Here is a 25,541-nt window from a genome sequence, read left to right on the forward strand (position 1 = left end):
ACTCCCACTATTCAAAAATTTGAATCCAATTATGTCTAGTGATTCCTTAAAATCTATTACTATTATTTGACTTATTTGAATTACATGAGATCAGGGTTTACGATTGCAAAGGAAACAAACAACTCAGAGTTTTTCCACAAAAATAAAATTCTAGAGCAGCTACCTATCAAATTTTTCTTAGTTGTTTCATATTGACGCCATAGCTGAATAAAACTGGCACAAAGACACCTTAACTATTCAACAAACAAATAAAACCATTCTGTTGGTGTGTTTATAATAACATCACTCACAGGCATTGCACGGAAAGCTAGGTGCAACACTGTGCTGATCTGCAAAGTGCTTGCACCTGCAGCGAATGGGCTGTGCTCCATTCAAAGGTACAAAGGCATAAGCCCTGCACTGGCAGCCGGTCACTCGACAAGGCAGACAAATGGGGCGCTGCTGTGGAATCGTTTCAAAGTCAGTTTGATGTTGTTTATACCTAAAAAGGGGGGGAGGGAGAATAAAATCACAATGTAGGAATTGCCAGAAATTACAATTTCTATTCTGTTAAATGCAAAATGATTCTTTTTTATTTTTATTTCATTGTTCTTGTTTAGTAAGGTAAAAATAAACTCTCCTACCTGCGGTATTTCTGCCAGCTGTGTTGATCTGTTCAGAGAAAATCTTCATTCTTAGATGATTTTTAGTTATTTATAGTTATTTATATATAAGAATTTTCACAATAATATACAAAGAAATAGCATTTAATTCCCTTAAAACACTTACCACTATAGATTCTTTAATATGGAAGCACAACTTAATAGTATGAAAAAAGTTCTTTACAAAAATTATTTTTATCAAAGTGCATTACTTAAATTTATTTCTACAGGTTTGCTATTTAAAACTGAAATAAGTTCAATAAACATATATTAATGTACCTTATTTTATTTTTTAACTTCAAAATAAATTATCAACATTTTTAAAACCCAAAGCTCTGTTAAAACACTAAATAAGTTTCTTAAATAAGCTACTCACTTCCTTCTCATAAGATTACTCAGTAAAATATTAAATTTTTATTATTCTCAATATTAATGTAGGTAATAGAAGTTAAAATAACAATGAGATACCATTTTTCACTTAGCAAAGAGAGCCAGATTTTTTTAAACTATACATAATTCACAATGCTGCCAAGTGTTACAAAAGAACCAATCCCATTTAATGTTTTAAGAAACTTCAATAGATCCATCCTTTAACCCAGACAGTTCATTTTTGAAAATGCAACCTAAGAAAATAATTCCATGTGTAGAAAGAGCTTTGTGCCTAAAGATAGTATTAGCAACAGTACTTACAATAGTAAAAACTACATATATAGGGTATACACATACATACACACCATACTAATAACAAGGGAATGGGTAAGTAAATTACTAGATGTTTTCAAACTTTTTATCAGTGAAACCCTTTCCTTACACAAAATATTTTACAGAACCATAATATATAAAATAGATAAAAGCAGAATTGGTGAAAGCAAGGGAAAGAGCCAGTAATGGAGTCTGCTCTTCCCCTAAACTGCCTTTCCATCTGGTAGACCTCTGAGACACCTTCACAGGTCTGGGGAACACACAATGAATACCACTGGACTAGCTGGAATATCGAGCAGCTATTAAAAATCCTGTTTGTGATTACTACATAACAATGTGGAAATACGTTTCTCTGATTCTGTCATAAAAAACTGGTTCAATGTTTATATGCATATATAATTAACTAAATGAACTGTAAAAAAAAATTACATGAATATAATAAAATATATTAACACCAGCTGGCTTTGGGAAGTGAGCTTCTTTCTACTTCTTTATATATTCCTCATCTATCTTTTTTTTTTTAGCTGAGCCACCCTGCCACCTGTTAGCAGCTCAGTGGCAGCTCAGCTTGGGCCGGGAATCGAACCGGTGATCCTGTTGCTCAGAGCTCGCACTCTTGAGCGAGCTCTTAACCAACTGAGCCACTCGGCCAACCCCTCCTCATCTATCTTAATAACCATGTTTCACTTGTTTAATAGGGAAAACACTGTGTAGACAGAGATCTCACTGAGTGACCTGTACTAAAAAACTTTTCCATCCAAGTTGAGTTGGGCCAATTTTTAAGGCTAATTCCATATTGTATAATTATACATAGATAAGGGACGGGCACTAAATTTGTACAAGAATAAATAATAAAACTAACATAAATTGACCAAACTCCTCTTCAATTCTGAAAGATATCAACATAACCCTCATCCTGTATTCCTCCAGTGTTTTCAGTTGGGGTTGCTAAATAAATTCCAAGTTAATCTATATACATTACTCATCCTAGCAACTGCCTAACGACCTTTGGCAAACTGCAAGTCTGTAAACAGCAACTACACAAAGAGTCTCTCATGAAAGAGCCCCAGAAACTATCAGAACAGGGCGGTTCTCCTTCTATAGTTCCTTTGGAACAGAAAGTTGAAGTTGTTACCTAAAAACACGTAATAGGTTCAGGGATTTTTCCATGAAGCAGCTTTGTCCTTTTGAGCTTTACAGCTGTGACCTGTGACAGTAGTAAAAGTAAAAGTAGAACACGACAAACACAGCCACATGCAAACCTCAGGTACAAGCAACACACAGCAAGGAGCACAGCTTTCTGTATTTCCTTTGTTCCACGTGTTTTGCTTGCCAACGGACCATTTGTAATAAAAGGCTGTGTTCTTAGTAGTTTTGTTTGTTTAAAGAAATGTATCGACACAACATGTTTCTTAAAGTATAGAAGGAGATTAGTGAATTTGAGGAGAAATGCTTCTTCTATTTGTAGATTGGTAATCTGTTCAGTGTGGGTCACCTCAAGCAGTTCTGCAGTCTGACAACCTGTCCTCCACCACCTTGTCCAGTGGTGAGAGAGGTCAACTCTGCTCCCCAGCCTAACTGAAAGGCAAAGCCATAGGGGCACCAATATCTTTTATACCAAAGGCAAGAGAAGAGATACTGAAGGTGACAGACTCTATAATATAGAGTTCTAACAGGATATAACAGAAATTTTTAAATTATGACCAAAAAAAATTTAGATAATTTCTAGTATATAATATAAAGACTTTTTTTTTAAGATTTTATTGGGGAATTGAGGGAGGGAACAGTGTTGGGGAATCGGGGAAGGGGAACAGACAAGTGCTGTCCTTTGGTTCTTCAATCTAGTTGTGGAGCATGTCACTTCACTGGCCCATGTTTGTATTGTGATCATTGTGCTTTTCCCGAGTGAGGCAGTCGCTTGCCGGCCATTGGACAGCCACTCACCGCGGCTCATGGCAGCTCACACTGGCTGCCGCCCACTCACAGTAGCTCATGGCAACCCACTGCAGCAGGGGCTGCAGCCTACCCTGTCGCTGGTGACTCACGGCAGCCCAGCTCCAGGTCAAGCTGTTGTTCACCATCTTAGCTATAGAGGGCGCAGCGTCACTGGCCCATGTTGGAACCGAACCAGGGCCCTGCTGCTCAGAGCTCACACTCCCAAGCCAACTCTTAACCAACGCGCCACTTGGCCTGCCCTAAAGACCTATTTTAAATGTTTCTTAATTATCACAAGTAATGTTATTTATAGAAGGAAGCTATTCTGTGCTACAGTTTTATACTTTCTAATCACCAGAAAACTTAGAAATAAAATATCTTACCTATGTGTACAAAAACACAGTGTCTCTGGACCCACAAGTTTACAGTCCATTCCTGTTGGTGATCGCCAGCTGACAAATAATCTGTTCTGTAAGCGCATAGGTAAAACTTTTCTTTTGTATTCTTCATATTCTTCAGGAGTAAAAAGTTTCCCTCCATCGTCCTCACCTACAATTCTACAACAACAACAACAAATATATATATTTCTCTTAAGCCTTGAGTATTTTCCAGGGTAAAAATACTAAACTAAACTTTCCAGGTTAAAAATTAAACTATACTTATATAGTCATCAGCTTTGATATTTTTACTTTACTCATAGGTTCATGTTAATAGCAAAATTACACACAATGGTAATAAAGCTTTTGATTCCCATATAAAAAAGGATTATAAATAAGAAAGTCAAAGAATTCCTAACATCTGACTTTACTGATCAAGGTTTACCACTGAAAAACGACCACATATTCATTTCAATTTCTCCTTTGATTCTGAAGCAAACATGTTCATTCTTATTAAAAGCTAGAGCTTAAATTTCTAAAATTCTAACAATTTCTGCCTAGAAAAATAATACCCCCAAAAAAATAACACAAAAAAACAATGCAGAAGACAACATGGCTGATATCCACAACTGACCCCAAACCCTGGCCAGTTTAAACTAACATGGGACCCGCAAATACCCTTGGATCTGCACTAGCTCAAACCCACATCATTTGTTGAGTAATCAGGGGCATCATTGCTTAATTCCAGAAGTAAGACCTCAATATTTTATGGGAAAAATTAAACTGCTATTTATGAATTTCCTAAGAAATTGGAAGTTGGCCTCCCTGGAGGAAAAGGAAGCACAAGTTTTAAAAAATTGTATGAAATTGAAAATAATTTCTCCTTGAAAATACTCCCATTTAAGTCATGAAAAGTGTTTGCAGAATGCTACCTAATTTTTTGTGTAATCCATATTTTTTTCCATACTCTCAAGCCTTTAGCTGAGGTAGATAAATAAAACCAATTCAGAAGCTACGAAACCAATGCAACCTTACTTAAATAATTTAGATAGACAATAGTAAAAATACAAAGGGCATTTTCTTCTGAGATTATTTTTGGGCCATTTCACTTTATTATAGCTACCAAGTCATATACCAACAGGTAATGGAAAGAAAGACCTTAAGATCAATGCAGGTCTTTAAAGAAAGAGATTGTTTGTATTTAAGTTCTAAACCAGTGCAGCCTAAACTTCACTGTAGTTACACAAACCTCAAGGGATCTAGTTCAAATGAAGACTCAGATTAATGGTCTAGAGTGGGCCTGAGACTTAGCATTTCTACTAAACTCCCAAGTGATGCGGACACTGCTGGTCCATGATTGCTACACTTTGAGTAGCAAGGCTCTAACTTTTACAGGGAATTGCTCCTGGTTATTTATGTTTGCAAAAATAATTTTCCACCGGGCCCTAACATTTTCTGGGCCAGGCAAGAGACTAAAACACGAGGCCCGCAATCCACATATCTAAACATCTAAATACCTAAGTTATCAGTCAACACCTGGGCCCAGCAACTTGGTTTCTGAGAAAAGCCCTGGAGACATGGAGGCTAGTGGGGCCACCTCTGAGCCAGGTGAGAGATGGGTGGAAGCTGTTCTGGGCACAGGACTCCTGGCCTTACCTGGAACCACCTGAACCCGGGATGAGGCCTGACCCATCAAGCTACTCACTCTCACTTTTCTGGCTCAGGCTTACCAGGCATTCCTAGGTGTTCCCCAAAACTAACAACCGAGACAGTCAGTGGGAGTGCAGTCAGCAAGGGAACCCGTCTGCCGGAACAACCCTGGGCGATTTGGGGCGACCACCTTTAAGCAGAGCAGCAGGTTTCCTCTCGCTCAGATTTCCCAGGCGGAGCTGTGATTGCTTCTTTTCTCGTTATTGCAAACACATTTCCCACCCCCCAACTCCGTATCCTCCTGCCTGTCCCTCTCCAGTAATTCCCACTCACCCAGTTCCTGAACTTTAAAAAACCTTCCTTGGAAAAAAGAACACGTCCCCGCAGGTGCACCATCCTTTGTCAGGACCCTGGGCAGTGGGGTCACGTCCTCAAGCCACAGGCGCGGTTTCCTCTCCAGTTTCGGGAGAGAACTATCTCCAGAACCACAGAGACTACACCAGTCGGTGTCTTTCTCCCAAAACCAGCACCTGGGGATTGGGCGCACGTTTAGAAAATTCACGACTTGTCCTATTGCCACACTAACATGCAAATTTAATGTCTGCTTTCATAGGCCCCCACTACTCAAGGTGTAATTCTTCAATGGCCATTTAGGAAAAATAACTGGACCTTTGCATAAATCTAGAGTTATTAATCCTTCTTGGAAGGGGTCGGAGCAGGAGACCTCTTAAATAGCCTCGGAAGAGACTTACTAGAACTGCGTGTCTAGTATTCTGTATTTAATTACAGAAAGACGAAACTGGAAAGCACTCTACGCTCAACAGCCCGTGAACGCATTCCAGGGCCCCGGCGTGCGAGCACCGGGACCCTCAGCGCTTCTCCGGCCCAGGGGATGGGGTCGCGCCGGGCGCCCTCGCCCCACGGAGCTGCGGCCTCACCTCCGGTATTCCAGGTACTCGTCCACAGCCGCCGCACCGCCGGGAGGTAGCGTCAGCGGCTCCATACTTGGCGAGGAAGCGAGAGGCGCCGGCGCCGCGCGCTCTGAGCCCGCCCTGCGAGCGAGTGTACCTTGGAGGAGCCAGAACCGGCACCGCCCCGGCCGGCCGCGCCCCCTCCCGGCCGCCTCCCGATTGGCCCGGGCGGAAGACGGCGGTGACGCCGCAAGGCTCGCGCGCTTCCACCTGGCCGCCAACGCGGGCGTTATAAGCCCGCTGCAGGCGCACCGGCCCCGCATGGGGAGATGTGCACCGCGGTCCACAATTCTTGCTTCCCTCTTTTTCTAGTCTGGCAGGTCTCCTTGTACACTGACATGCGGCAATGCAGTGCAATGCCTTGTGTATAATAGACGCACAGAACATGGCTTATTTCTTTGTACAGCGCTTTTCACCGGTTTTGAGAAGGTTCTGGTTTTGGCCCGCCTCCCCATATTTTCCAGCCGTGTTTTCAAAATTGGCGTTTTAAAAACTGTGATGTAAAATTAATCATCCAGGGTGTCTGCGTCCTGTTTGGATGTCACTAAAGCTACATGTTCTTCAAGGGACGTGAATAGCAGGTTTAAAGGGAAACGAGTAGAAACAATTTGAGATTTTTTTAAACATCTTTGGAAATAGTCATAAAATCTTTTTTAAAGTTAAATCACCAGGCGATTGGTAACTTGACCATAATTTGATTTAGGAACCTGGAAAAGGGGTAGGAAATTCATCACTGCTCAGGAGTGGTTACACTCAGGCTCCCTAGAGATCAGCTTGCAGACCCTCTATAAATTATCGGGGCGGGAGAATCCGCAAACAATAAGAAAAATAATTCGTTGTACTACAACGCTTAATTTTAAAAGTACTTTCCTGAGTATTTCAGATCCCAAAGGCAAACCATAATACAGACAGACTGTTTCGGTGCACCCCTCCCTTCCTTTTCAGGGCCCCTTCTCCTCTTCTAAAGTTGGTCCTCTTGCTTAGGCCAGTCCTATTCCCACTTTGACATACTCACTGCTTTTTGTTAATTATAGTCGGCTCTTGAACAATGCAGCGATCAGGGGTGCTGACCCTCTCTGTCGAAATCTATATGTTAACTTTTTGACTCCCCAAAAACTTTACTAGTAATAGCCTACTGTTGACTGAAAGCCTTACCAGTAATATAGTCAACTAACACATATTTTGTATATGTGTATTATATACTGTATTCTTACAATAAAGTAAGCTTAAGAAAATGTTTTAAAAATCGTAAGAAAAGATACATTTACAGTACTGTACTACTGATTGAAAAAAAAAAGTGAACTGGTGCAGTTCAAACCTGTGTTGTTCAAGAGTCAACTGTACTTTCCACCAAAGTGTTATGTTGTAGCTCAACTTTAGTCCAAAAACTTTGAAGCCTCCCAGATACATTGGCTTTTATACAGAAATTTTTAAGGTTAAAAAAGCTTTCAAAAGTCAGATAAAGGCGTGATCCAGAAACGGGGTTATTTTAGGGGAAGGAACCTTTTGCTCAGTTCTCTCCCCACCCTGTGGGCAGCTGCTGCCAGCTTTATCTATGAGCACCTAGCCCTAATTTTAGGCAGCAGCTAAACTAACAAAGATAAATATTGAAAAGTGCCAGGCTCTGTGAGCTTATAGAATTGCCTATGTAGGCAATTACAATTTAATGAATCTAGAGGGAAATAATTAAAATAGGCTTAGCTCAATTGTAGACTCTTTCAGGAAGATGCGGGAACAGTAAACTCTTCCGAACAAAGAAGCTGACAAAAACACTAGGCGTGAAAAGTAAGACTATGAAACAAAATAGAAAATGTTATCCTAACCTTGTATAAAACTGACACTTTAGCTAATTAGAATATTTTATATAATTTTTTTCTACTTTAGTAAAAAAGAATTATAATTTCTACCCAAAAGGTAGCAAAATTGATCTAGGGTAGGATAGACAGAGGGACATAAAAATTGCCTGGGTAAGTGTTAGATATTTTACATAGTTAGTCCTCATAAAATGACATAGGTATTATCAGCATTTTATAGTGATGTATAAGTCAGGAATGCTTTCTTCTGCAAATAACAGAATAGTCCAACTAACAGAGGCTTAATTTAATGTAGGGTTTTTTGTTAAAGAAGTGTGGAGGTAGAGTTTTGTATATCAAATACATACAAGTGTATCTCAAATATATACAAAACTGAAGAGTCCTCGCCCACCAGGAGAGCAGTCCACGGTGCCCAGTCACCATAATTTGAAATATGTGTTTCAGACAAGAATTTCTCCATCACTGTTTACAGAACACCTATTGAGGGCCAGTCACAGTGCTTGGGGACACATGGGAATGAGAAACATCCCACTTGCCAGGACCTCCCAGTCAGTTGGGTGGAGGAGCAAATAAGGAAATGGCTTACGTGCTTTAATGAAGTACACTGTCATGTTAGAGAGCCCCACCTGGCAAAGAACCAATGGAGGCCTCCTGCCAACCACCACTGAAGAACTGAATCCTGCCAACACCGTGTGAGTCAACCTGGAAGCAACTCCTTTCTCAGGTGAGGCTTGCGATGACGGTCGCCCCACTCCATACCTTGACTGCAGCCTGTGAAGCAGGGCACCCAGCTAAGCGAGCCCACATCCTGACCCACAGAAAACTATGAGATAAATGTTGTTTAAAGCCAAAGAATAAAAATAAAGAGAACAGTATGATATGTTAAATTTAGTGTTGCCATGACCCAGTTTCAACAATTAGCAAATGCATGCCCTGTCTTGTTTCATCTATATATATATCTCCATCCACTTAACCCAAACCCAGGTTATTTTGAAGGAATATACTGGAGAGTTTTGAACAAGGGAATGACTTCTAACAGCTCACTCTTACTGCCAGTGGAGAACAGCTCATGAAGGAGAGGCATGGGTGGGAAGAGGAAGACCCGTTATGAGGCAATTACGATAATCCAGGTGAATTTACAGCACCTCAGTTGAGTGTGATGGCAGAGCAGATGGTGAGAAATGGAGGATGGATTGGCTCTTGGATGTATTTCAAAGGTAGAAGCTGACAGGATATATCGATGGATTGATTATGGGATGTGAGAGAGGAGAATCCGGGGTGACTTCAAGGTATTTGGCCTCAGCAACATGATGGAGCCACTTACTGAAATAGGGGAGACTGTCAGAGGATGGAAATCGAGAGTTCATTTTTGGACATAAGTTTAAACTACCTATTAAATATCCAAGCACAGGGCCAGCCGAGTGGCACGTTGGTTAAGAGCTGGCTTGGGATGCCAGAGGGCTCCGGTTTGGATCCCACATATGAGGGCCAGTGACACTGCCCTCTCCAGCTAAGATGCTGAACAACAGCTCAACCTAGAGCTGGGCTGCCATGAGTCACCTGCAGAGGCATAGGCTGCAGCCCCTGTGGCAGTTGCCATGAGCTACCGTATGTAGCCAGCAGCCAGCGTGAGCGGCCAGCAGCCGCAGTGAGCGGCCGTCCAGAAGCCGGCGACTGATCTGCCTCGCCCGGGAAGAGCGCAATGATGGTGCCAACTTGGGCCAGTGAAGCAACATCCTCCACAACTAGACTGAAGAATAAAATGACAGCAACTTGTCTGTTCCCCTTCCCCCAGTTCCCCAGCACTGTTCCCATCCCCCAATTCCCCAATAAAAATATTTTTTAAAATAAATAAATAAATAAATAAATAAATAAATAAATATCCAAGCACAGTGAATAAAAAGTTGGATCTCTAGATCTGTGCAATTAAAAGAAGAAGTCCAGGCAGGAGATACAAGTTTGACAGTCATGATAAAATGATGGTATTTAAAACCATGGGACAAGATGCGTTCACTAGGAAGTGAGTATGAATACCAGAGAGGTCCTGGTATACTCCAAAGTTCACAGCAGGAAGAGGAGGAGGAACCAGGAAAGGAGACTGAATAGAAGCTCCAAGTGAGCCAGAAAATACATACATACATACATACATACATACACAAGAAATAGTAATGTCCCAGAAGATAAGTAAAAGAAGTATTTCAAGGAGACAGTAAGCAAAATATAAAACTAAATTTTTGAAAATAAAAACCAATGCCTAGAATTTCAAAACAAACTGAAACAGATAAGCCTAATGGAGTATCAGTTTGGTGATAAAATCACACACACACACAAAATTATTCCAATTGGCCTTTGAACAAAATATTTTGACTATACAGTTCTTAGTGGGATGTATTCTTAGGACAAAAAAACTAAAAAGGCAAACAAATCTTAAATTATCTAGTTTCATTTAGTAGTCTTATTGTTAATAGTAACAATTGTATTATTATTTTGAAATTAATATATGTATATTACAACATAATACAACTAAGAAACTATGTTAAAGTCATTAAGGATGAAATATTCAGCATAAAATGGTCCATTAAAAAATGTAGTAATTTTAAATTGTGGTTGTAAATATCAGTATAAATTTGAAATTTTTTTTTTTTAAAGATTTTTATTGGGAAATTGGGGGGATGGGAACAGTGCTGGGGAATTGGGGGAAGGGGAACAGACAAGTTGCTGTCATTTTGTTCTTCAGTCTAGTTGTGGAGGACGTTGCTTCACTGGCCCAAGTTGGCACCATCATTGCGCTCTTCTCTGGCGAGGCAGATCAGTCGCCGGCTTCTGGACGGCCGCTCACTGCGGCTGCTGGCCGCTCACGCTGGCTGCTGGCCACACACGGTAGCCCATGGCAATCCACTGCCACAGGGACTGCAGCCCACGCCGTCGCCGGGGACTCATGGCAGCCCAGCTCCAGGTTGAGCTGTTGTTCAGCATCTTAGCTGTGGAGGGCAGTGTCACTGGCCCTCATATGTGGGATCCGAACCGGGGCCCTCTGGCATCCCAAGCGAGTTCTTAACCATCGCGCCACTCGGCCGGCCCTAAATTTGAAATTTTTAAAATTTATTTATTTTCTAGCTCTGTCCACTGAAAGGCCAAGAAGCAATGATAATCCAGGAGCAACAAGAATCCCATATTGGGGCTGGCCGAGTGGCTCCGTTGGTTAAGAGCTTGCTCAAGAGTGTGAGCTCTGAGCAACAGCAGTTCGAGTCCCGGCCCGAGCTGAGCTGCCGCTGAGCTGCCAACAGGTAGCAGGATAGCTCAGCTAAAAGTAAAAAAAAAAAAAGATCCCATTTTGTGGTCTAAAACACTATTTCACACTAAAAGGACTCAGGGTTTCTTTGACAGTCAATTTCTGGATGTGTACCAGTTGAACTTGGGACATCTGTGACAGAAAGCAAGGAAGCTATCAAATTGAGCTAATATTGCCATAACAAATGAATACAGAAACCTCAAAAGTTTCCCTCCTTGTGCCCAAAATAGGATAATTTGAGTATCAAACAACTACAACTGGCAAAAACACATTCAATGTGTAAAGCCAGGAATTTACAGTGGTATTCAAAAGAGGAAAAAGAAGAGATGTTCTATGGACATCAGGGTGGTTGCTAGGTAACCAACACATTACTCTAAAATTGGATGATTAAAAGGAAATAATTAAAGATCTTCCTGCCTTTCTGGTATGAACAGCATTTCAGGGTAACCAAATAATCTTAATGGATGCAGGAAAGTTCTTCTATAAAGAATTCTAGCTAATAAATGTAGAAGGAATGATCAAATTAGCAAACTACCACCTTGCAACTCCTAATTATTTCAAAAGGAATCAGACAATGGTCATTAAGAGATACTAAAATCATCAAGTGAAAGATTGTTGGTAAACTTTACAAAGAAGGAATCAGGCTGTCACCAACTGAACAATTTAAGCATTACTAAGAGTGAGAATCTGACCCTATGTGGCTCTTGAGGTAATAAAATAATATGAAGTCTATAACATCACCTACAGTGTATTCTTATCAAAAATTTAAAATAGAATTTAAGTCTTTAGATCTAACTTCTTAGACTACAGGAAATGCAGAGGAATCAGAAGCAAATTAAACACTGCAAGGATGCAATTGAGACATTCTACAGGACTGCTGACCCGGTTTCTTCAAGAAGTAAATGGAGTTCGGGAGCGGGAAATGAAAATGAAAATAGATCTCAGAGGCTCTAAGAGCCATATGTGGGCCTTGTTTATTCCAATTTGAAAAAGTTATTGTAAAACGATATTTTTTAAGACAACTAGGGAAATTTTAAAAGTTTGTACTAAAACTTAAATGGATAGTTCATTTTGCTAGATGTAAAAATGGCTTTGTGGTTACATAAGACAATTTTTTTTCTTTTAAAGTATAATGAAGTAGGATAAAATATCATGCCATTTAAGATTTCCTTATAAATACTCCAACAACAAAATAAAAAATGGGGCCGGCCAAGTGGCGCGTTGGTTAAGAGCTGGCTTGGGACGCCAGCTCTGAGCAGCAGGCCCCGGTTCGGATCCCATATGGGGGCCAGTGACACTGCCCTCTACAGCTAAAATCGTGAACAACAGCTCGACCTGGAGCTGGGCTGCCATGAGTCACCGGTGACGGGGTAGGCTGCAGCCCCTACTGCAGTGGGTTGCCATAAGTTACCATGAGTGGCCGGCAGCCAGTGTGAGCGGCCGGCAGCCAGCTGTGAGCTGCCAAGAGCCGCCGTGAGCGGCCGTCTGGTGGCCAGCAACCGATCTGCCTCACCAGGGAAGAGCACAACGATAATACCAACATGGGCAAGTGAAGCAACGTCCTCCACAACTAGACTGAAGAACAAAAGGGCAGCAACTTGTCTGTTCCCCTTCCCCCGATTCCCCAGGGCTGTTCCCCTCCCCCAATTCCCCAATAAAATCTTTAAAAAAATAAATAAATAAAAACAAAAAATAAAATAGAAACAGCTCCAGTTTATCAAGATGCCGCCTTCACACCAGCATAAATAAAAGTCACTTATTCTTCAATGGCCATACAGTACTGTCCTTGCTTCAGCAACTCAGATGTACACCACGACTCAAGAGTTGTTGAGTGGCAGCAGGAAAGTCAGAACCCAACTGGGCAAAAGCAGCAACCTCACAAAAAGGAGCCAATTCCAGCTTCATGATACCTGCCACTTGCTTCATGGCCTTGGTTTAGCAGCAGATCTGACATAGGACAGAGACAAACCCATGTTAATGGTAGGGCAGATACCTTTATAAACTAATTCTGTTTCCAAGAAGATTTGTCTATCAGTGATGGAAATGACATTTGTTGGAATGTAAGCAGAAACATCACCAGCTTGTGTGTCTAGGACTGGTGAAGCAGTCAAGGAGCCGTCACCAAAAGAATTGTTCATTTTGGCTGCTCTCTCCAGCAGGTGGGAGTACGGGTAGCACTTATCACTAGGATGAGCCTCACAAGCAGCAGAGGGGTCTGCGGGGCAGCAGAGAAATCTAACAATAAGCCTGTTTTGGATAACTTGTCAGATGATCAAAGTACATTTGCCATTATCCCTAAAATATTCTCCCACAGAACAGTAGGTGTAAGGATCAGGGCAGCAACAGAAGTAGTAGCTGAAACCACAGTGGCATATACTTCATGGCATTAAAAATGGATTAATGGATAGATGTGGTAAAGTATAATAAAAAAATGAATGGTAGAATGTAGGTGGTGGTGGACATATTCTTTCAACCTTGCTGCACGTTTAACATTTTCATAATAAACTGTTGAAAACAAATTTAAAGCTCTGTTGCCTAGTTTCAAGCAGGTTCAGTGAGGAATCTTTCTCCAAGTAACTATACTAAGTAGCAAGTAAGCATAATTTGAAGAGAGGGACTTGACACAAGAATTTGAAAACATAAATTTTCATTCCATTTAAGCAAGATACATATATGGTTTGATCAAAACATACAGTGCATGTTTAAATAAAAATTTAGAGGGTGAGCTCTGAGCAACAGGGTCACCGGTTTGATTCACTGCCTGAGCTGAGCTGCCGCTGAGCTGCCAACAGGTGGCAGGATGGCTCAGCTAAAAATTAAAAATAAAAAATTTATTATACTAAAAGACATTGTCATGAATCCCCCTCAAAATACAATGTCTGACATTTAAGTTCACAAACTTATCCTAGAAAAAGTGCTACATACCTCATTGCTGAATATCACTATGGTCACCTTCAAAATACTACTCCCCATGGGAAGCTATGCACCAACGCCAGCACCTAGTCCATCCTTCAAAGCAATTTTGAAACTCTTTTTCTGCAATGACCATCAGAGCTGTTGTTGTATTACCCTTGATGTCCTGAACATCATCAAAGTCTTCCTTTCAATATTTCCTTGATCTTTGGGTAAAGAAGGAAGTCATTGGGGGACAGATCAGGTGAGTAGGGAGGGTGTTCCAATACAGTTATTTGTTTACTGGCTAAAAACTCCCTCACAGACAGTGCTGTGTGAGCTGGAGCATTGTCGTGATGCAAGAGCCATGAATTGTTGGCGAAAAGTTCACATTGTTTTCGTCTAACTTTTTCACACAGCCTTTTCAGCACTTCCTAATAGTAAACTTGGTTAAAACTGTTTGTCCAGTTGGAACAAATTCATAATGAATAATCCCTCTAATGTCAAAAAAAGGTTAGCAACATCATTGCAACAAGTTCGTGAACTTGTCAGACCTCATATTACCAATTCATTTTAAGCCAAAAGCTGTAAAATGGCAAACTTGATCTGATTATGCACAAGTCTGACCACTAGTCAATCCCCATCCCAGCTCTCTAACCCAATTATGGATTAGTCACTATACATTTTATTCCCAGTCTTTTCCCGACTGAGCAAAATGCATCTGGCCTGCTGCTCGTGACATACAAGAGCTGGGGATGATCACCTATTTTGTATTTTCTCTATCCTTATAGTTCTGTTCTAGTGGAGGTATTTCACTACTTTGTCTCTCCCAAATGAGTATTAATCACTTTATTAAGTAACCCTCTAGCACTTAAAATAATAATGACAACATGGAATAATGGAAAGAGGACAGGCTTTAGACCTGTCCCACACCTAGATCTAAATTGTTTATCTGTAACCAAAATCTCTAATAATTGAGTGAAAGATATATCAACTGTGATACAGCCCCACAATGGGATAACCGTGAAAGGTATATACGTACTGACTTGGAAAGAAGTTCATGATATGTTGTACAAAAATAATGCATCATATAATTTTTTAAATATAAATAAAGGTACAGATGCACAAAGCAAAAAGTGTAGAATGGTTCAGTAATTCATTTAAACCAATATTTATCGGGCACCTATGTGCACCAGCTACAGTTGTATATGCCCAGATTTTATCAGCGAACAAAATAAAGTCCTTGCCTTCATGGAGCTTAGGTTCTGAAAAGCATCAGGAAAAAAAAACATGAAGTTAATGTACGATTTAATGTTAGGTATATCACGGGCCAGCCGAGTGGCGCGATGGTTAAGAGCTGGCTTGGGATGCCAGAGGGCCCCGGTTCGGATCCCACATATGAGGGCCAGTGACACTGTCGTTTACAGCTAAGATGCTGAACAACAGCTCAACCTGGAGCTGGGCTGCCGTGAGTCGCTGGTGACAGGGTAGGCTGTAGCCCCTGCTGCAGTGGGTTGCCATAGGCTACCGTGTGTAGCCAGCAGCCAGCGTGAGCGGCCAGCAGCCACTGTGAGCGGCCGTCCAGAAGCCGGCGACTGATCTGCCTCGCCTGGGAAGAGCGTAATGATGGTGCCAACTTGGGCCAGTAAAATGTCCTCCACAACTAGACTGAAGAACAAAAACGACAGCAACTTGTCTGTTCCCCTTCCCCCAATTCCCCAGCGCTGTTCCCATCGCCCCAATTCCCCCATAAAAATCTTTTAAAAAAAAATGTTAGGTATATCACAACTATGAAGAAAAGTTAAAAGGATAAGAAGAAAGCTAAAGGCATGCAATTTTAGGCAGGTCGTCAAAGACAATTTCCCTTGAGAAGTAAACATTTGAGCATGTCAGGGAGGGAACCGTGAAGATATCTGGGAGTGAGAGTTGCAAATAGAGAGATACAAGTTTGAAATTGCAGAAGCAAAAACATATTTGGTATGTCCTCAGAAGAGAAAGCCAATATGGCTGAAGAGAAAGCAGGAAGAAGGCGTGTGGTAAAAGCTGAGGTTAGGAGGCCATCAGGAGCCTATTAGGGCTTCTGAGGCCACAGTGAGAACACTAGATTTTAAGTGGAAATGAGAAGTTAATGGAGAATGTGGGCAGGGGAAAGCAGATTCACATTTGCATACTAAAATGTCAACAGCAGTTATCCCTCCGTAGAAAAATTTGGGATTTCCCCCCACATCTTGCTTTTCTGTATTTATTCTCATTTTCATACTTGTTTCTCTCTCCTTTTTCCTCTCCAGCTCTCAAATTCTCTCAAAAGATGAACCCTACCATTTCACCACCCAAAAGCTGTTAAAATCATTCAGGGCTCTCAAGTATTTTAAAAATGGTTCCAATTAATGTCTTTATTTGTTTGTTTGTTTTTGTCTTTTTCATTATATCATGTTCCCTTTTCAGGTAAACACTTCTCTGAAAAAAAGGAAAACAGTGTAGCTATATTGATAGCTATTCTACTCAAAATGGTTAAAAAGAGAACAGTGTTTGCAATTAAACCAAATGTGCAAGTCAGTGGTCCCTATATAAGCTGTTAACACTTCAGGCTTCTGAGTCATAATTAGAGATGAGGTAGATTCTATAAATTCAAAAAAAGGAAGAATGTGGTGTCCCTAAAAAGATAGACTTGGGCCTCTATAGTCTACTTAACCCAGAGTCAAGATCCTAAGTATTTCTTGAAAGACAAATGAGACCCGTTTTTATTAACTACGTGAAATAATGTTTAAATTACTTTTTTACCAGTATACAAGTAGTACTTAAAGTAAACCCAAAGATATTCTGAAATAAATTTGAGAGGTTTTATTATGTTTAGTGACGTCCTCTGTGCTAATGTGCTAATTAACTAAGATTAACCGAAGATATAAATACTAAGGCATGACTTGTAAAAACTCAACAGTAAACTGCAACTTGAGGGTATACAAACCTAAGAATCCACCTTTGATCACAATTCCCACACTTCTTCCCATCCATCCCTGGACTCCCTCGCTCACATCCTGAACAAGGCAACCTTCCATTTCTCTCTTTTGAAAAAGTCATCTGGAATTGATGGAACAAAACCCTAAATTAGCTAAGATTCCTTTTCATCATTAACCATTTATCAAATGCACAACCACCATTAAAGAAAAAAACTTACAACACTTTGTAAGTACAAATAATATATTTTATTTCATCCCTGAAAACAAACCAAAAAAGTCCACATCTAATAAGACAGACTGAACAATTATTCCAAACTTCACCTGGCAACGGTATGTAATTAATTTCTTCACAGAGTACAGAGAAGTTTGGAAAGCTCTGTGTCATAAAACAGTATTTTCTCATACTTCTTTTAATAAAACATTATAATTATTGCTACTACATATGGTAGCATATTATAATAATGAACAATACACTATTCAAAACAAAATTCAATATAGTCTAAATCTAGAAGCTAGCTGCACTTAAGCAGTTATTATTGAGAATAAATACTATGAAATATAGGGCACCATATGGCAATTAAATTTGCTACAGGAGAAATTTAAATAAAGGTGTCCTTTGCTCTATACTAGAATTACCCAAGATTAGGATCTCTTGTGCTATATACATTAGCCGTTTTCCTGAAAAGATAGTCAATCTTCATAATTTAAATTATATCTTTAATGTTATTTTTAAGTGGTCATTATATAAAATGGATATCTAATGTACCTGTTATACAAATCCAAAATTTCATAAAGCAGGATACTCTTATATAATGTTAACATTTTCCAAGCAATTTAATGCAGCACAAATACCTTTACACTTCGATATATCTGACTAAAGTACTTAAGAGCCCCAGTCTCACAAATATCTGTCTCCCCATCCCTGACAACAAAATAAAAACAAAAATTACCCAAATATGGAAATAACGTGCTTTCCTGACAGCATAGACACTCAAAGGGTTAAACTTTTAAATTAACATTCATGTATGTGAAAAATCATGACTGCTTTACTTACTTTTAATCTCATCATAAAAATATCTTTTATTCTTCAGAATATATGTAAGAAAATGTTACATATAAGATTAGAGATTATTTTAAGGTTATTTAATTGTCCCAATGTTTAGAATAGGTTACAGACAGTGGCAACTACCCATTTCAAGATTATACGCATACAAATGTAATCTTTTAAAATACACAATAATTAACCTCCAGTTATTCTGAAGCAAAGTGCAAATGAAAACATTCTTTGGGTCATGATTTCAAAACATTATTTTCAACATTATACTTCCTTACTCTGCTCATAATCTGAGTAACAAAATATAATACGGGAAGTAAGCACACTCTCTAATAGTATTAGTCTAACAGTTACACATATCGAGAACAAATGACAAAACGACTCAATAATAATATTCCCCACTTGTGTGAAAAACATGTTACATATATTTAAATAAATATTTTAGAGAAATGAATCCATGTCTTTCAGTGTTTTTGTTTCAGCTTGATCTCAAACACAAAAGATTTATACAGAGATCACCTACCTGCTTACTGCACCAACCATGTTACCAAATTCCCTTTAAGGATATAGTACAGCATTGAAGAGTCTTGCCTGAAAGCAAACTAATAACTTTTAGAATTTATATACAGAATTAGAGTTCCATGAATCCAGCATATTCCTTGAAAATGCGTAGAGCTTTTATTGTAAAGCGTTACTCTATCCTAGTAAGCAATTGAAAAGCTTTTCTGCCGTAGGATATAATCTATGGTGGATGGAGCAGCCCGAGGTGATCTTCAACTGCTATCTAATGCTGCCCGAGGTGTTTATCCTCTTATTTGTGGTTACCTGCATCAGATTCCCACTAGTACCATTGGTAGTGTTGGTTGCTGAGCCGTTCACAACAATATAGTCGACTTTGTTTTCAAGCTTTACTAAGCGTTGTAAAATGTCATCCAAAAGGACAGCAATCGTTCTTTTTAGATCCGCTAAGGGGGGAGAGAGGAATCAGAATAAACCATATTAAACATTGGCAGAGCGCTTGATATTTGTGTTTTCATAGCTTGAAGGAAAAAGTGAGCAATTATTGAGTCATCTGAAAGAAAATATACTAGAGAGAAAACACTCAAACCACAAATAGGAAAGGCCTAATTATTTTAATTAATAGCATCACCTATAGAGCTACTTAAAGGAATTTCAGAGTTATAAATGTGGGGGATCACTTTTCTAGTGCAATGAAACAGATTTAAAGTCTGGTTCAAAAGTTAGTCCCCCCTTAAGGAATCTGTGTACCTAGAGTTTCTTAAGCAGTTTGTAAAGATCACTGTGGACTTAGGCAGATAAGGTAAAAAGCTAGCTGAGCTAAAAATATTCAATGAAATGTAGAAACAAGAAACCTGGACCCTCCACAGGCTGAAGTGTGGCAGAGCCTAGGATCCTAGGTAGACACCAGGAACCTGAGTGCAGTCGAGATACTAGTAGTTCTGACTTAAAATTTCTTCCAGAAAAGGATGGGGAAGATTGTATCTCCTCATGTCTTTGGGAGGTTAAGAGGTTCCAGGAGAATTTATCGGGCAAGAATGAGATTATGACCCTTTTCTGTCTTAGAATTCTCTTTTCTCAAGTTTCCCAAAGACACCTAGCACATATTAGGTACTTGATCAGTTGCAACTATCATTATTTTTTGTTGATCCTGGACCAAAAAAAACAGCTCAAGCCCTAATCTGTGATCAGGGAGAAAATCATCCAACAACAACTGATGATAAATTTGCTGATGGATGCATTACTAAGATGCATTACTAAGAAAACACTTTAGCAAAAGAAAAAAATAGGTAAACTGGACTTTATCAAAATTTAAAACTCTTGGGCATCAAAAGACTATTCAGAAATTGAAAAAACAACCTACAAAATGGAAGAAAATATTTGGAAATCATATATCTGACATGGGCTTATTATTAGGAACATATAAAGAACTCCTAAACTCAACAAAAAAATAAACAATCCAATATTTTAAATGAGAAGAAGATGCGTATAACATTTCTCCAAAGAAGATATGCAAATGGACAATAAGAACACAAAAAGGTGCCCAACATCATAATGAGAGACCATTTCACACCTACTAGCATGGCTATAGCCAAAGAAAGGGAAAATAGCTGTTGCCAAGGATGAAGAGAAACTGGAGCCCTCACAGGTTTTTGGTAGGAATATAAAATGGTACAGCCACTGTGAAAAAGTTTGGCAGTTCCTCAAAAAGCTAAACATAAAATTACCATATGACCCAGCGATACCACTTCTAGGGTAAACACCTTAAAAATTGGAAGCAGAGCCTTAAATAGATATTTGTACACCAATGTTCATTTCAGAATTATTCACAATAGCCAAAAGATGAAAACAACCCAAGTATCCAACAGCAGGTGAAGAGATCAACAAAATGTGGTGTATACATACAGAATATTTAGTCATAGAAATGATGTTCCGATACGTGCTATGACATGAATGAACCTTAAAGACATTATGCAAATTGAAATAAGCCAGACAAAGAAGGACAAATATTGTATGATTCCACTTATATGGACTGTCTAGGAATGACAACTACATAGGGAAAAAGTATAATAGATTAGTGGTTACCAAGGGCCAAGGGAAAGGGAAATGGCGAGTTATTGCTTAACGGTTATGGTTTCTTGTTTGAAGTGATGCAGGTTTTGGAAAGTTAGTAATGATGGTTGTACAACACTGCCACCGAACTGTACACTTAAAATGGTTAAAATGGCAAATTTTGTTGTATTTTACCAAAATGTGAATATATATGCTTACTAAAAGGCAGAAAAAAGATACCAGAAAGGAGTACTGAAAGTAGTGGTGGTGGGTAGTGGTAGAAGCTGGTTAGAAAATGCTTAATAAAAACTAAAACAACAGGGCCGGCTGAGTGGTGAGTTGGTTAAAAGCTGGCTTGGGACACCAGAGGGCCCCAGTTCGGATCCCACATATGAGGGCCAGTGACACTGCCCTCTATATCTAAGATGCTGAACAACAGCTCAACCTGGAGCTGGGTTGCCTTGAGTCGCAGGCGACGGCGTAGGCTGCAGCCCCTGCTGCAGTGGGTTGCCATGGGCTACTGTGTGTGGCCAGCAGCCAGCATGAGCGGCCAGCAGCCGCAGTGAGCTGCCGTCCAGATGCCGGCAACTGATCTGCCTCCCCCGGGAAGAGAGGAATGATGGTGCCAACTTGGGCCAGTGAAGCAACGTCCTCCACAACTAGACTGAAGAACAGAAAGACAGCAACTTGTCTGTTCCCCTTCCCCCCAAATTCCCCAGCGCTGTTCCCATCCCCCAACTCCCCAATAAAAATCTTAAAAAAAAAAAAAACAAAGTGAGGAGAAAACTTTATTTGGAGAAAATCCAGTCATGGAAGAATGAGATTTTCCAAGCAGTGTACCTTCTGGCATCATTCATCACGAGCACTTACATATTCTAGTTTAGTGGGAATGTACAAGAAAAAAAAAGTACAAGAAATATCCTTTGACAAGAAGTATTTAGGAATAAAATATTATGATATATACAACTTCTGTCAAATGGTACCCAAAAAAGCATATATATTTGTACAGAAGGAAAAATAAAAAACAAATGTAGAAAATTTTTTAGCAAATGGTGAGTCTACATGAAAGATATATGATGTTTACCATACAATTTTCCCTAATTTTCTGTACATTGAGAGGTTTCAAAATAAAAGCTTGGGAGAGGAGACATTTCTTTATTAAGACCTTTTAATCAAGTTATAATAGTATTTCATAAACAGGACAGAAATATTTTGTAAATCCTTCAGCAACAGGACTGAAAGAAAACTACTGAATCTCTGTTTTTACCTGGCAGTCACCTCCTGTATAATATTTGAAAAAGTAGCAATCTAGGCCGGAGAAGGCTAGTTAGAAAAAGCTAAGGTAGGGCAGCTTACCAGCTTATTACATAAAATGAGGCTAAAGCTCTAAGAAGTTTGACACCAAGCTGAGGTGTTAACCTGAACTATAAAGTTTGCTTAATCATTGATTAGAATTAGGGTTAGAAATAGACATGAAAGGAAAAATTGGGATTAATGCAAAACAACTATGTGATAATTTTAACAATATTCTAAATTATCATAAATATCCCTTCAGATTTTCTAAAATGAATTGTTTTAATAAAATATTACAAAAGACTGAGAGGTTTTTAATTACCTTACTCCATGATATAAAATTAGCTGAAAAGCCAGAACAAAACTAATGTTACCTGAACTTTGGATTCTTTTAAAGATACCAAAACTTCCCATTTCTTTAGATTCACAATACGGTTTTGTTTACATTTCGTGGGACTACATATTGATAGAAATTATATGTTTATATTATATGGGAGTCCACAGCACTTTCCCATAAAGCCCTACCACTGAAGGTGATAGCAATAAGAACTTCCTACCATGGCCACTGTTCAGAATCCCTTAAAAGCATCTTTAAAGCGGAGACCATATCATATCTATCTTTTTACTCTCAGCTCACCCAACTTGATGCTTCCTCACACAGTAGACAGTCAACAAATATTTGAAAAGAACATATGCTGAACGTCTGATTCATGTGTTTAGTAGGTGGTATCACTGTTGAGAGTAACGTGAGGATCAGATTTAGAAAATAAAACCCTTTAAGGTTGCTCTGCTTTAAGCTTCCTATTCTAAGAGAAGAAATCAAACAGTTTAAGGGGGGAAAAAGAATGGGAAAAGAATGGCAAAAATCACAAAGACACATAAGAACACAAGATAGTATGAAAACAGTACCTAGCCCATTTATTTCACAGTACACAATTACTTCACAATATACAAAAATCAAAAAGAAGACATAATGCTATTAAATATACTACAGATATTAGATATAAAAAGATTCTAACTGTACTCAACATAATCAGGGATTGTGAGGCACAGCAGGAAGCCACTATCATCTCAAGCCTATGGAACATAGGAAGAAAGCAGTGATGTTATCAGACCCAAGTCCAAGGACACCTAGTGGAAAACAGAGTCTGACAAAAACACTGGCTCTACAACTGCAATACCACCTGAGGCAGACAGGGAGAAAAAGACCCTAGCCTTCTCCTGCCTCCTACTTCTCAAAACTGTGCTGGTGCCTCCCATTGGCTAAACCTAGACAGAAGCTAGCTGATGTGGAAATGTGCAAAACGCCACCTACTAGAATCACTCACCTACTGGAATCATCCTCCCTTGAGATACAAAACAGAACAGAAAGGGTCAGGCATGAATCTGAGGGCAAACAAGCACAGGACCACCACAAACAGCAAGTACACATGCCTTTGTGGGCCCCATGCTTGTATGTCTCTGTCTTGATTTAGCTCTTATTCATATCTCAATAGGTTTTATTGTTTGTATTCTTAATGTGAGCTGCCTCAAGCCTGTTGTATAGAAGAGAGGAAGATATAAATAAAAATAACCATGTATGAACACAAAAAAGGAACGAAAACATAGTAAAATGCAAAATGACTAATGAAAATAAAACACACACGTGTTTAATGCATTGCATGAGTCAAAAACTTTTCCTTATTAATAGTTTTCAAATTCAAACTGATATTTTACCACTAACATCAGCTTAATGGTACAAGAAAGAAAACTTAGAAGACACTTTTGATTATCAAAGTGAATTACCCACTGTAAAGTTTTATGAAGCTAGTAATACAACAAGAATGATTCCTTAAAAATATGAACTTATTGGCCAGCCGAGTGGCTCAGTTGGTTATGAGCACGAGCTCTGAGCAACAGCGTTGCCAGTTGGATTCCCACATTGGGTGAGCTGCACCCAAGTTGAGCTACTGCTGAGCTGATGAGAGTGCATGCTCTTAGCAGCAAGGTTGCTGGTTTGACACCTTTATGGGATGGTGGGCTGCACCCACCCCCGCCCCCCACAATTAAGATTGAACACGGCATCTTGAGCTGAGCAGCCATAAGCTGCCAAAGGCAGCCAGATGGCTCAGTGTGCAATAAGGTTGTCAGTTTGACTCCCCCATGGGATGGTGGACTACAGCCCCACCCCCCTTCCCCACCCCCAGCAACTAGATTGAAAGCCGTGACTGGACTTGGAGCTGAGCTTGCACCCTCCACAACTAAGATTGAAGGACAACAACTTGACTTGAAGCTGATGGATCCTGGAAAAACACATCGTTCCCCTTCCCTGATTCCCCAACACTGTTCCCCTGCCCAATTCCCTAATAAAATCTTTTTTAAAAAAAAATGAACTTATTTTAAAGGTCAGGGGGAAAAGAGCATGTTAGGTAAAAGTGATTTCATAAACTAGAATTAATTACACATTATTTGTTTACTCTTTTACATTTTTAATATAGCTACCTTCTCCCACTGAGTGCTGAATGAATTATGCTATTCAACAAATATTTTATTACTTCCCTACTTAAGATTGCAAGGCACATTGTTTAGTCTAAGTGGATCAATATATGTTCCCATCAACTTTAAATACAAATTAAGTGCCTAGGGACATAAAATGAACCTAGTTTTTCTTTTCCTTTCTTTTTTTTTTTTTTGCCCTTATCTTTTGCCCTTTCAGTTTATATGTTTACATACATTGATTTCCTTTGAAGCGTCCTGCCCCACCTCGCCCAACGCCTGCAGCCAAGCCATGCCCTTATAAGGAGATGCAGAAGGCCCCATCCCTCCCGCTGAGCCCACCTGGCTGAAGCAGGGTGGGTAGGATACAGAGGCTTTAGGGGAGACCCCACACAGAGATGTGCATCAGACCTGGGCTCCCGTCCCGTCCCGTCCCCCCCCCCCCGTGAGCTGCCGTCCAGATGCCGGCAACTGATCTGCCTCCCCCGGGAAGAGAGGAATGATGGTGCCAACTTGGGCCAGTGAAGCAACGTCCTCCACAACTAGACTGAAGAACAGAAAGANCCACCACTCGCTCTCTGCGCTCCATGGACCAGTGGCTCCTCTCTCTGTCAGTGTCCACTATTTCTGAAATGGAGCCAGTTCATTCCCGCCCTCTCTCCTCCTCAGAGAGGGCGCACCCCTGCACCCTGAAAGCCTCCGGGGGCAAATCCCTGCACACAAAATTCCAGCTCTTGCCCCCAGTCGCCATGCACTCAACCAGGGGCCGGGGACATTTTCTTAAGGGAGGAAAAAATAGATAATGGATTTGTATAATGATGTAAATCATAAATAAGCTACGTTTTAAATAGCCACATCGAAATTACTTCTAATAGGAATTCTGAGATTGACTTTCCTTTAGCATACTTAGAATATAG

At 39.9% G+C, this 25,541-nt stretch overlaps 1 protein-coding gene across 5 annotated transcripts in view; it reads right to left on the minus strand.

The window, feature by feature from the left end:
* The window catches only part of LOC109387875 (coiled-coil domain-containing protein 126), a 62,124-nt gene that overhangs the window by 12,221 nt on the left and 24,362 nt on the right, over positions 1-25,541 (minus strand). For 3 of the 5 annotated variants that reach the window (XM_019652029.1, XM_019652027.1, XM_019652026.1), the window contains 4 exons: positions 19,111-19,250; positions 17,240-17,352; positions 3,662-3,835; positions 291-481 (listed from right to left, as the gene is read on the minus strand). In XM_019652029.1, the coding sequence (XP_019507574.1) occupies positions 291-481; positions 3,662-3,835; positions 17,240-17,352; positions 19,111-19,250 (618 nt within the window). Of the gene's footprint in view, positions 1-290; positions 482-3,661; positions 3,836-6,243; positions 6,363-17,239; positions 17,353-17,927; positions 19,251-25,541 lie in introns of those variants that run through there. The other 2 variants (XM_019652030.1, XM_019652031.1) reach the window with 2 other exon arrangements.

This window comes from Hipposideros armiger, unplaced genomic scaffold (genome assembly GCF_001890085.2).
Source record: "Hipposideros armiger isolate ML-2016 unplaced genomic scaffold, ASM189008v1 scaffold_171, whole genome shotgun sequence".
NCBI lineage: Eukaryota > Metazoa > Chordata > Mammalia > Chiroptera > Hipposideridae > Hipposideros > Hipposideros armiger.